Source organism: Macrotis lagotis, chromosome 8 (assembly GCF_037893015.1).
Source record: "Macrotis lagotis isolate mMagLag1 chromosome 8, bilby.v1.9.chrom.fasta, whole genome shotgun sequence".
Classification (NCBI taxonomy): domain Eukaryota; kingdom Metazoa; phylum Chordata; class Mammalia; order Peramelemorphia; family Peramelidae; genus Macrotis; species Macrotis lagotis.
In genome coordinates, this window is record NC_133665.1 from 19,992,128 (window position 1) to 20,004,530 (window position 12,403).

The 12,403-nt window shown below is 40.1% G+C and overlaps 1 protein-coding gene and 1 pseudogene across 2 annotated transcripts in view; one reads left to right on the plus strand and one right to left on the minus strand.

Annotated features, from left to right (window-relative positions):
• Positions 1–4,659: 4,659 nt before the first annotated feature.
• Positions 4,660–12,403, plus strand: part of SMC2 (structural maintenance of chromosomes 2) — a 59,654-nt gene continuing 51,910 nt past the window's right edge. For both annotated transcript variants that reach the window (XR_012470726.1, XM_074196490.1), the window contains exons 1-4: positions 4,660–4,842; positions 5,899–6,134; positions 7,321–7,470; positions 8,439–8,561. Coding sequence is in view for 1 of the 2 variants with exons in the window: in XM_074196490.1 (XP_074052591.1) it covers positions 5,967–6,134; positions 7,321–7,470; positions 8,439–8,561 (441 nt within the window). In the remaining variant the exon portion in view is untranslated. The remainder of the gene's footprint in view (positions 4,843–5,898; positions 6,135–7,320; positions 7,471–8,438; positions 8,562–12,403) is intronic.
• Positions 10,978–11,717, minus strand: LOC141495045 (armadillo repeat-containing protein 7 pseudogene; annotated as a pseudogene).

Sequence of the window (12,403 nt, forward strand, 5' to 3'; positions counted from 1 at the left end):
ATTTGCCTCTTTTTTTCAGCAATGACATTTGTATTATTTATTTTCCAATTATGTAAAGATAATTTTCAACATTTTTGTAAAGTTTCCCTCCCAGTCTTTTCCCTTCCCACTCTAAGATATGATCTGATATCAGGTTCTATCTGCATAATCATTTTACACATTTCCATATTAGTAATGCTGTGAAAGGAGAATCAGAACAAAAGGGAAAGCCATGAGAAAAAAACCAAATTTAAAAAAGTAAAGATAGTATGTTTTGATCTGCATTCAAATTTCATAGTTCTTTCTCTGGACAGGGATGGCTTTTTGGTCACAAGTCTTTTAGAATTGTCTTTGGTCACCATATTGCTAGGAAGAACTAAAACTATCATAGTCAATCATCACACTATGAGCAACTATACTTAAATTTGAACTCTAAGTCTTCTGCAATTACTTGTGAAACCCTGGACAATTCATTCCCCTTTTCTAGGCATTGTTATTTCCATTTGTAAAATGAAGGGACTGGAAGAGCTGATCCAGTTTCAATATTTTCTGATTCTTTTCTTGAATTGAATTCCTGGACATTTGCTTTTCACACCTTTCAAATAAGCTGGCAGGTTTGGTTTGTCTGCACTTGGTTATCTGAGACAGAGGTCTTCTGAATACTGGTAGAATTACTGTGATGCAAAACCCCACAATTTCTAGGGGAAGGTGAGACTGACTAAGCACAGCAAAAAGCACAACTGTGAAGGTAAGGCTATTCTCCAGAACTTCCAAAATGATCCCTAGAGCTCTAATCTCACCAAAAGTGGGAAGTTCTTGGTTAGTCTTGAGGTAGGTCTTTTTTTTCCCTCCATATACTATCCTCTCACTCATACACAAATTAACCTGGTGAAATCTCGAAAAAGCCTGCCATATATAATTAGCAGAGATTTTATCTCCTCCAAGGGTGGCAAGTCTGGTAGTTTTGATCCTCTAGTGAAGATATGAAGCAGATGGGTCCCCTAAAAATTAACATTACCTAATTGTTAAGAAAAGGGTATGATAACCTTGCCTGAATGACAGTCCACTTTTCTTATCCAACTGTAATGTTCCACAACTACCAAGACCCCCTTTTTTCTGGTGTCAGTAAAGAAGATCCCCCCCTTCTCTTTAGGGACACTGGTTTTACTGAGGTGTCGTCTGACTTGCTTTGTTAACAGTTATAAACATCACTGTTAATAGTCTGATCTTGCTTGGAATATGTACCTCAGCCTAACTTTCTTGAATTTACTTGAGATACTCTTTAGCTCCCATAAGAGCACAGTAGAGCTGGAAACAATTCTTTGCCCCAAAATCTTCTTAAGAGTTTTTCCCTCAGTAGTGTGTATGTGTAGACCTTCTTCTTCCCCCTTTCCCCAAACAACTCAATGACTTACTTTTTCCAGTCAGTCTGAAGATGGAGAAAAGACTGATTAGAGTTAAATACAGTGGTCTCTCAAATCCTCCTACTTGATCAATCCTAAAAGACTTGTGATGGAAAATGCTATTGGACCCATTAAAGGGATTGACAGGTGGGAGCACACATAGGACTTGAGGAAAAAGCAGGAGAGTGATTGATGAATTGGACAAAGGTTGACTCAGGAGGGGAAGTAAAAACAAAACAAAATTTAAAAAAAATTCCACCTCTACTAAGCCCTCCTTGATTCTCCATGTTGGAAATTCATGGTCAAAGCACTTAGCATCAGATAAAATGTGTTCAAATTCTGTTTTTGCTGTTTGACTTTGTCCTAGCCTCTTCATTTTTCTGGATCTGTTTCCTCAGTTATGAAATGAAGGGACTTGATCTGAGTGACCTATGAGGTCATCTAGTTCTAATATTGTATCTGCCATCTTAATCCAAGTTCATTTTTTTTTGGTCTCCCAAGTTACAGACACGGGGTGTGTCATCTGTCAGGCTTAGGTATTTAGAATGCTTGTAGTCCTTTTGGAATGTCCTTGTGATTCTCATATCTTTCAGAACACTTTCAGGACAGGCTTGAACTATCTGTCCACATTTGGCTACCTGAGAGGGAAGAGATACTCTGACTACCTGCAATATAGAAACCTACAATCCCCAAGCTGAGGTGAATCTACCTAAACAGAGCAAAAGACACAACTATGAAAACAAATTAGTTCCCCCTCTCAGAATGATTTCTAGTCACAGGTAGGTGGCTCAATGATCCAACTGGGGTCAGAAAGAACAGGGTTCAGAGGCAACCTTAGATACATATTAGCTATTTGGCCTTGGGGAAAATCACTTAACCCTGTGTTCCTTAGTTTCCTAATCTGTAAAATGAGCTGGAGAAGGAAATGGCAAACCACTCCAGTTTCTTCACCAAGAAAACCTCAAATGGGGCTAGTAAGAGTTGGACAGACTGAAAAACAAAAATTTGACCCAAGGCAAGTCATATAGCTTCTGTCTGCCCAGAATCTTCATTAATAAAATGGAAATAATAATGACATATACTTCCCAATACTATTGTAAGGATAAAAAGAGATAGTTGTAAAGAGTTTTGCAAAGGTATATGATTATTATTTTGGCTTTGAACGAGTGAGTCGAAATTTAAGAAAAAGTGAACTGCAAGTTGGAACTAATTACAACTTTACAGAGAGATGGGGAGTGGGTTTCAGAGAAAACTAAATTTTAAGGTTTGGGCACCAAGGTCAACTTCAGATTGATTAGAAAAGGGGATCAAATCCACTGCCCATGAGAGTATTTAGAAACTAGCTGGAGAGAGAAAACCACTGTAACCAAGATCAAAAGAAATGTAGCAAACTGGGAAACAATCTTTACAACTAATGATTCTGACAAAGGACTCATTTCTAAAATATACAGAGAACTGAGTCATATTTTTAAAACAAAAAGCCATTCTACAATTGACAAATGGTCAAAGGATATGCAAAGGCAATTTACAGATGAGGAGATCAAAGCAATCCATAGCCATATGAAAAATTGCTCTAAATCATTAATTATTAGAGAAATGCAAATTAAAGCTTCTCCCAGGTACCACCTCACACCTCTCAGACTGGCCAATAGGACCAGAAAGGATAATGATCATTGTTGGAAGGGTTGTGGGAAATCTGGGACACTGTTACACTGTTGATGGAGCTGTGAACTCATCCAACCTTTCTGGAGAGCTATTTGGAACTATGCCCAAAGGGCAACAAAAATGTGCATAACCTTTGACTCAGCAATACCACTACTGGGTCTATACCCTGAAGAGATGATGAAAAAGGGTAAAAAGATTACTTGTACAAAAATATTTATAGCAGCCCTGTTTGTGGTGGCAAAGAATTGGAAATCCAGTAAATGTCCTTCAATTGGGGAATGGCTTAGCAAGCTGTGGTATATGTATGTCATGGAACACTATTGTTCTATTAGAAACCAGGAGGGACAGGATTTCAGGGAAGCCTGGAGGGATTTGCATGAACTGATGCTGAGTGAGATGAGCAGAACCAGGAAAAACACTGTACACCCTAACAGCAACATGGGGTGATGATCAACCTTGAAGGACTCGCTCATTCCATCAGTGCAACAATCAGGGACAATTTTGGGCTGTCTGCAATGAAGAATACCATCTGTATCCAGAGAAAGAACTGTGGAGTTTGAATAAAGACCAAGGACTATTCCCTTTAATTTAGAAAAAAACAGATATCTTATTGTCTGATCTTGTTACTTCTTAGACTTCTCTTCTTTAAGGATATGATTTCTCTCTCATCACACCCAATTTGGATTAAGGTACAACATGGAAACAAAGTAAAGACTGACAGAGTGCTTTCCGTTGCGGGGTTGGGGGAGGGAAGTATGATTGGGGGGAAAATTGTAAAACTCAAATAATATCTTTAATAAAAATAAATTAAAAAAAAAGAAACGAGCTGGAGAGAAAAAGGGAAGGGAGAAAAGTCTGAGAGGAGGGGCGGGTGGGGCTGAGAGAGGGGCGGGGTGAGAATGAAGTGGACCTGAGGGGGTGGGGAGCGATGTAGACTGGGTAGAAGCCACTCTGAACCAGAGGAGAGGGCGGAGCTAGAGGAGGGGCGTGTCCGGAGGAAGAGCCGAGCACGAGGAGGCGGGGTGAGAGGAGAGGAGGGCGGGGCTAGAGGAGGGGCGTGTCCGGAGGAAGAGCCGAGCACGAGGAGGCGGGGTGAGAGGAGAGGAGGGCGGGGCTAGAGGAGGGGCGTGTCCGGAGGAAGAGCCGAGCACGAGGAGGCGGGGTGAGAGGAGAGGAGGGCGGGGCTAGAGGAGGGGGCGTGTCCGGAGGAAGAGCCGAGCACGAGGAGGCGGAGTGAGAGGAGAGGAGGGCGGAGCTAGAGGAGGGGGCGTGTCCGGAGGAAGAGCCGAGCACGAGGAGGCGGGCTGAGAGGAGAGGAGGGCGGGGCTCCCACTTCAGTGCGTTGGAAGGCGGGACCAGAGGATAGAAAAGATGGGGAAGCTTGAGGGAGAGGCGAGCGGCAGGCCCGATGCAGAGGACTCGGGCTGCCCGCCGGCCTGCCTGTTTCTATCGCTCACCAAGTCTCGCCTTTCCGGTGACTTCTCTCCAGACTTTCCTCATTCTAGGAGCATTCCAATACCGAATACCTTTTCTGTTTCCCTACTGTCCAGATTGCGAAGAAAACATGACTCCTGTTCTTCAGGCGGAAGCTCGGGAGCCTCGGGGCAGCGCGGGGCCTTCGCCATGGGGGCCTCGGCCAGCGCCAAAATTCAAAAGCAACGGTAGGCGCGGCCTTCGGGCCGGCGGGAATCTGAGCTCGGCCGCCCGCCTTGGGGCCTTCTTGGGTCTCCCGAGTTAGACCGCTTCCCCCGGGGTCGGTTCTGCCCTTCCAGCTCTCCTCGCCACGCGCTGCCAGGTACCGCAGGCCCGGGGAGGGGCGGCCTGGCCGGGATGGAGGTTGGGCCCCCTGTGTGGATGTGAGCGCGGGGGGTGGGGTCGGGTGTGCGGACCTGAGTGGGGCTGGGAGAGGGGGTGTGTGGCTGGATGTCAGGAGATGGAGGCCGAGAGGGGGTCTGTATGTCTGTCTGTGTGTCTGTGTCTCGTCTGTGTGTGTGCGTGATCACAGAAGAGGAGAGTGCGCGCGTGCGGGCTAGATGTCCGGCGTACAGGTGTGCTTGCAGACAGATGCGGAAACTCAGGATAGCCGAGAAGGTGTTGTAGAGCTTAGGGACTCGGCACGGGCCCTGTGAGTACACAGCATTGGAGAGAGAATGAGTAGGTGTTGGCAGATAGCTATGTGAGGGATTGAGCGCACGTTTTGTTGATGGTAAATGTAATTGGGTTGGACTGGGTGGGTTTAGTTTGTTTTGTTTTTTTGCAAGGCAATGGGTTAAGTGGCTTGCCCAAGGCCACACAGCTAGGTAATTATTAAGTGTCTGATACCGAATTTGAACTCAGGTCCTCCTGACTCCAGGGCCGGTGCTTTATCCATTACAGGTTCATTTTCTTTTAAAGGATAGCTTACCCCCTTTGCTGATTAAGCTGGAAAGAGACAATAAAAGATTGTCTTAGATCTTAGTCCAAATTTAGGTTTGACAGGCGAGGTGATTGAGACCCAGAGAGGGGGAAATGTTTTGGTCATGGCTAAAAAGCAAAAAGATAACAGAATCAAGATCCTAAACTTTCTGTTTCACCTAGGCCCTGTGCTCTTTACAGTAATTTTTCTTGAATAAAGAGGTATTTTGGAGGGCACTTAGATTTGGAATCAAAACTCGATTTACAATTCTGTACCAAAGAAAAGGAACAGCTGAGTAGATTAAATTTGGACTCTCAAAATTAATAGAAGCTGATATTAGGCCTTTAGATCATTTGGTGTTTTCCTTGTGTGATGACAACAACATTTTAAGCTTTAGAATTTTACTTTTTTTCTTGACTTATTTACTTTTTTTTTGTTTCTGTTTTTGATCCACAGAACTGACTGGTGACCCAGTTGGTCTTTCCAGAAGATCACTGCTCTCTTTCAAGACAGTACTGAAAAAAATGCATATCAAGTCCATTATTCTTGAGGGATTTAAATCCTATGCCCAAAGGACAGAAGTCAATGGCTTTGATCCCCTATTTAATGCCATCACAGGCTTAAATGGTAGTGGTAAATCTAACATATTGGATTCCATCTGCTTCTTGCTGGGTATCTCCAACCTATCTCAGGTAAACTCAGAGTTTGAGGGATAATCAAATTTGGGTTGTTACATGTCATGCTATCACTGCCTCCATCCCTTTTTGTGAATTTTTTTCAATATTCCATTTGCATATTTTTTTTCTTAAAAACCTTGTCTTTGACAGGAGGTGTGATTGCCTCTAAACCTGGTTGAATATGGTTTATTATTCTTGAAGTCAGGAAGATGTGAGTTCTAATTTTGCTTCACATACTATGTGACTGTGGGCAAGACATGAGCTCTGATCCTTAACTTTCTCATACTGTAAAATACAGAATGTGTTTCTGAGCTGTTATGAGGATCAGTTTATATTATACATGTAAAAGTGCTTTGAAAACTAGCCTTCTAATTGGTCTCCATGCCTCAAAGTTTTTACTTTCTCAAATATATCCTCCTCCTAGCCAGAATGATGATCTTCCTTAAGTACAAATCTCCCTACTCATTTGTTTCCATAGCTTTTTGTTCCTTCTGGGATCAAATATGAGGTCTACCTTTTGCTTTTAAAGTCCTTCAAAACCATTTCCCAACCTCCCTTTTTAGCCTTATTAGACAATCTTAGCTACTTGATGCACTATAGTCCAATCAAACTGGCTTTCTTGTTCTTTCTTACACTTGACAATCTATCTCCTGCCCTTGAGTCTTTGCACTAGTTGTTCTTTATCCTTGAACTGTACTTATCTCACTTCCTTTAAGCTTTTCTGATACCTTGGCTACTATGTTTCCCTAATCCCTTAATATTTACCTTGTATTTTTTGTATCTATATTTATTGTGTATATGTCTCTGTCAGTACAGCATAAGCTGCTTTAGGGTAGTGATTTTTATTTTTTGTCTTAGTATCCCTCGTACTTAGCTTATTATCTGGAATATAGTAGATACTCATTAAATGTATTGATTATTGTTATTAATATTTTCCACATCTTTCATCTTTCTTTGATAAGTAGAGCTATTTACATGGAGCCAGTCCTGGGACAAGTTGATAACCTATTATTATTCTTTATGGTTAATGTTCTATGAACTGTTGAACAGGTAGATAAAATAACTTCTCTTTTAATTATCAATATTTGTATTTGTAGTTAATTCACAGTATATAGGTAGGTTTTCCTTTTGGAATTGAAATCTGACTTTTGTTTTCCACAAATCCAATGAGATCTTTGTACTTTTTTGCCTTTTATTTTAGGTTCGTGCCTCCAATTTGCAAGATTTAGTATATAAAAATGGGCAAGCTGGGATTACTAAAGCTACAGTGTCAATTACTTTTGATAATTCTGACAAAAAACAGAGCCCTTTGGGATTTGAGGCCCATGATGAAATTACAGTTACAAGACAGGTGAGTCTTTATTATAATTCTCTATATATATCTAAAGACTTTTATATCTTCCCAAGTAAAATTCAAGAGTAATACTGTTATAGCTGTGGAGGCAAAAAATCCTTTTTGTACAAAATTATCAGTAATAAGAGTAAATGCTTAAATTGTTGTACTTCTTTGTGAAGAAGTTTCAGTTAAAATGTAATTCAGTCAAGTCATCTCAGTCAGGTCATAACTTAGTTAAATGTCTGGTATCTTTCCCTTGTATTTAGAATACACTGAAGAGGGCAAGGGTCCTGGCCAGCTTAAGAGTATTAGAGTATTAGACACTTGTTGGGATACAGGCAGTGCTCAGGGAGATGAGAAGGAAGCTAAGAAAGGAGGAATATTTTTTTCCTTTTGCAAAGCAACAGGCTTAAGTGACTTGCCCAAGGTCACACAACTAGGTAATTATTATTAAGTGTCTGAGGCCCAATTTGAACTCAGGTCCTCCTGATTCCAGGGCTGGTGCTCTATCCATTATGCCACCTAGCTGCCCTAATGGAGAAACATTTTGAAGAAATAGTCGGGACAAAATATAAACAATAGACTTAAAATTTTTGAATTGAGGACTTTTAGAGCAGGAAGAAACATTAAAGGTCATCTGTTCCAGATATGGGGTCTTCCAGTCTTCTTTTCATTATACTGTAATGCCTGCCCAACTTTGTCTAGTCTTGACCCTCTTGCCCTTCAGTTATGTGTGGACAGGCAGAAATTGCACTGAGATTTTTCTCTCTTATAGCTACAGATATTTGCCTCACCTTGGGTTATTGACTTGGGAATCATGGTTTAGTCTTTGTTGATTAGCTTTGTTACCTTGGGTAATTCACTTCCTTTGAATTTTGGTTTATTTAGCACCACAACTGATGTCTTGAATTAAATGATTTCTAAACTCTCAACTGGTTCTGAAAGTGAATACTTTCATAACTGTGCTTCTATTTTATTTTCAGGTGGTTATTGGTGGCCGAAATAGATATTTAATCAATGGTGTGAATGCAAATAACACCAGAGTTCAAGATCTCTTCTGTTCTGTTGGACTTAATGTTAACAACCCTCACTTTCTCATTATGCAGGTATCTATGATTTTTATATTTGTTGATGTTATATATGGATTATCATGAATTAATATATGATGTTAGTGTTGGCTTTCCTTTTGAATCTTCAACATTAGTACTCATTTTACCTGATTACCTAGTTTCCCCCCCTTTATTTGGTGAAGTAAGATCATTTATCCAATTATAAGTTTTCATTTAGAACATAAGCTAATTCTTTATATTGTAAGAGCTTCTAGATGAAGATGGCATTTATTGGTACCCGATATATCCTCCCTTTCTACTACTAGATAGAATGATTGAGTTTTGAGCATGCCTGATATTGTATCTTGGCACATTTAGATGTTTCTTAAAAGTGTAAAATTATTCCTTACTAATATCTTGATTAATTGAGGTGTTGCTGATAATAGCAATAAGTTTCTAAGCTATTTATAGGTTAATTTACAGTTTTCCATAAGTCTCTTTTTAGTGTTTTTTGGTCAAGAATTATACTTATGAAAAATAATTATCATTGCAAAGTTTATGTTTATATACATATATGTAAATATAATTTTTTACATTGCCAATGTTTTCCAATGTATCCTCCACTTCCCAGAGAGCCATCCTTTATAACCAATAATAAGTTTTTTAAAAAAAATTTATATATTTAAGGCAGTGGGGTTAAGTGGCTTGCCCAAGGTCACACAGCTAGCAATTATTAAGTGTCTGAGACCGGATTTGAACTCAGGTCCTCCTGACTCCAGGGCTGGTGCTGTATCCACTGTGCCACCTAGCTGTACCAATATAACAGTTTTAAAAAAATCCAATTGAACCAAATTTACCAGAATCATAAAAAATCTTTTGACATTTGAAATATTCTTTAACTATAGTTCCACATCTCTGCACAGAATGGGGAGAAGCCTTCTTATATCTTTTCTTTGACGCCAACTTTACATTTGACATAAATTGTTCTCCTCATTTGTTTACTTCATTTTGCATCAGTTTGTATAAGTGTTCCATACTTCTCTAACTCATCCTGTTCAGTTGTCATGTATCATACCTTGTTTAGCTATTCCTCAGTTGCTAGTCATCTAGTTTGTTTCCATTTCTTTATTTCTTCCAAAAATATTGCTCTTAATATTTTGGTGTAGATGGATCTTTCTGTTTGTCTTTGATTTTCTTTGGGTATATGCCTAACTGTTGAACATTTCTGTTACAGTAATCACTTTGGAAACTGATTTAAACTTATCACTATAGAATATAACTAGATATGGGGCAAGTACCTGGGTTGCTAAAAATATTTAAGGAATTACTAATACAAAGCAGTTTTGCCCATAAAACAATCTTATAGTCTTATTTCTGGGGACAGAGCTAGAGCAAAGTTCAAATATACTTTAAAAAAATGTTCTCAGTTTTACAGACACTGTAGAAACATTTTCTTTCAATAAAAATAAAATTTGTATTTAAAGGAGAGGTAGAAAATATACAGCCACCCATGGCCTCAACTCTCACCACAAACAAGCACAGGCAGTAATTATGCATACATAGCAATCCATTCCAGATAAAGGTCCTGTAAGTAAATATGAACTTGACAGCCTCCTTCTCTGGAAGTCTTTGGTGCCCATATGGGCTCAAAGATTTAGCTCTTCCTAAGTCCCTTTAACAAAGGTGATTTGCATCAAACTGAGAGGAGCATAAATCATTGCTATGATACCTGATCTTCCCTACATGTTAGTGCTTTTGAACACAATCTCATTTGAATTTTATAATGACACCATTCTATCCATTTTGTATATGGGAAAATTTCAACTCATGGATGTTAAATGCCTTATTTAACCAAGATCACAAAGCTAGTAATCAGGCAGAGCTAGCACTAGAATTCAGTAGGTCATTTATCTTTTTTTTTTGTAAGGCAGTGGGTTTAAGTGACTTGTCCAAGGTCACACAGCTAGGTAATTTTTAAGTGTCTGAGGTTGGATTTGAACTCAGGACCTCTTGACTCCCAAGCCGGCTCTCTGTCCACTGTGCCACCTAGCTGCCCTGTTCCTTTATCTTTGACCTATTATCAATTTTATTTGGTGTTTGGTTATTTGATAGTTGCTGTATTGACATTCATTTCAGTACTTTGTAGTTAGACCTTGGACATTTTAAGGGAATCTATTATGAGCAAAATCCTGCAGCCTGAAAGGCACAAAACCTTGACCACTATCTGCTGCCAATGGCCCCTGCCGGTAGTACTACATCTCATCTGAACATCTCGTTCTCTTCCAAGACATCCCCTTCAGAGTCCCAAAATGGCTTTTTTATTATTGGATGAGACATTTTCCCCCCTGCAGAGTCTTGTGACCTTTCTTCCTTCTAGCCCAGTTTAAAGTGGTCTAATGAGCCTCTCCACCAACTAGAGACTGGCTGACAACCCAGGGTTCCTGCGGGTGAGCACAACCTTCCTGGCACAGTATCAGTCTTTGGGGAGTGGGATGCTCATGGCAGTATGCTCACTCAGATTCTGGGCTTCCTCTCTGGTGCAGTAGTCTTCTAGGAAGATGGAGGCCAAATTGCTAAGTCTCTTTATTTGCAGAGAGGGAGAAGCGCATCATGCATTCTACCACAGGTAGGGCTGTGAGCTCCTGGATGGATTGGGATGTGCTCAGGTACATGAGTGTTGTGACTGCAGACATTATTGTTTCCTTATTGGAGCTAGACAGGCAGTTTATGATGCATTTGATGCCTCCCATCTGCAGAATATACTTTTTGTTGACTTTATCCAGGTACAGGTTGTAGAGCCCACCAATGGCAAATTCCACTGAGGTATTGCTGTCCTCGCTCAGTGTATCAAGTCCAACACTTGCAGGTCTCAGATCCTGGCAGTTGTTGGGGTCACAGGCAAAGTTTGCTAGATTGGCCAGGACCTGCTCCTTAGCTTTTTGGCTCGCTATCTCCTGGAACTCAGTGATCAATGCTAGTTGACACAACTCTGACCTTTGGGTCCATGACCAAAGGTATTCTGGGAAATACCTTAGAAAGTGTTTCTGAATAAGCAACAGAGCTAGACAGGCAGATGATCTGGGGCTTTTTCCAAAGCCTGTTGGTTGGTTCTTCCTTTCTTATATTTCTTCCCATTCTAGTCCCATCTTCCATTCAGCTGCCAAAGCCATCTTCTTACCTTGGCCCACTCAGCTTCAGCTTCAGCCCGCTCATCTCAGTTCCTCTCAAGCAGAAGGGGCGTTGACTCTGCCCCCAGCCAGGCAGAAGGACAGGAATATTTTTTAATATAAAGAATGGAAAAAGAATTGTTTGTAAAACTATGAATACTTCTTATGTATTGCAATATATAATATGTTAGTACGTTATGAAAGGTATAAAGCTTAGCAAACTCCTGCTTGTTAGTATTTCCTTTTTTGGGGAGAGGAGGGATACTTTATTTTAAATCTTCTTTAAAAGGTAATTTTTGCTTGAATCGTGCTAGGGAAATTGCCTTGGGTTAAGCTGGTCCTTTTATTTCTATCCCTTGGTTGAATTAAATATCTAAGGTTACCTATCCACTCTAAATTTTATGATGGCTTCTTGTGGTGGCTAATAAGTATGATAGTTTTGTAACTTTTGGACAGAAAAAGCCAACATGATCTTAGGCTATGTTAAGAAAGTTATGATGTCTAGAAGGAAATGATAGTTTAAGACCCTGAATTGGTTAGACCACACCTATACTATTGTTTTCACTTCCATGTTTTGCGAAGGATATTAGCAATCTTGAAAGGATTCAGCAATCCAGAGATCAATTGTATCATAAGAGAATTGACTGAAGGAAGTAGGCATTTTTGATCTGGAGAAGAGAAGACTTAGGGACAACATGAGAGTTGACTTAAAGTTTCTGAAAGACTTAAATT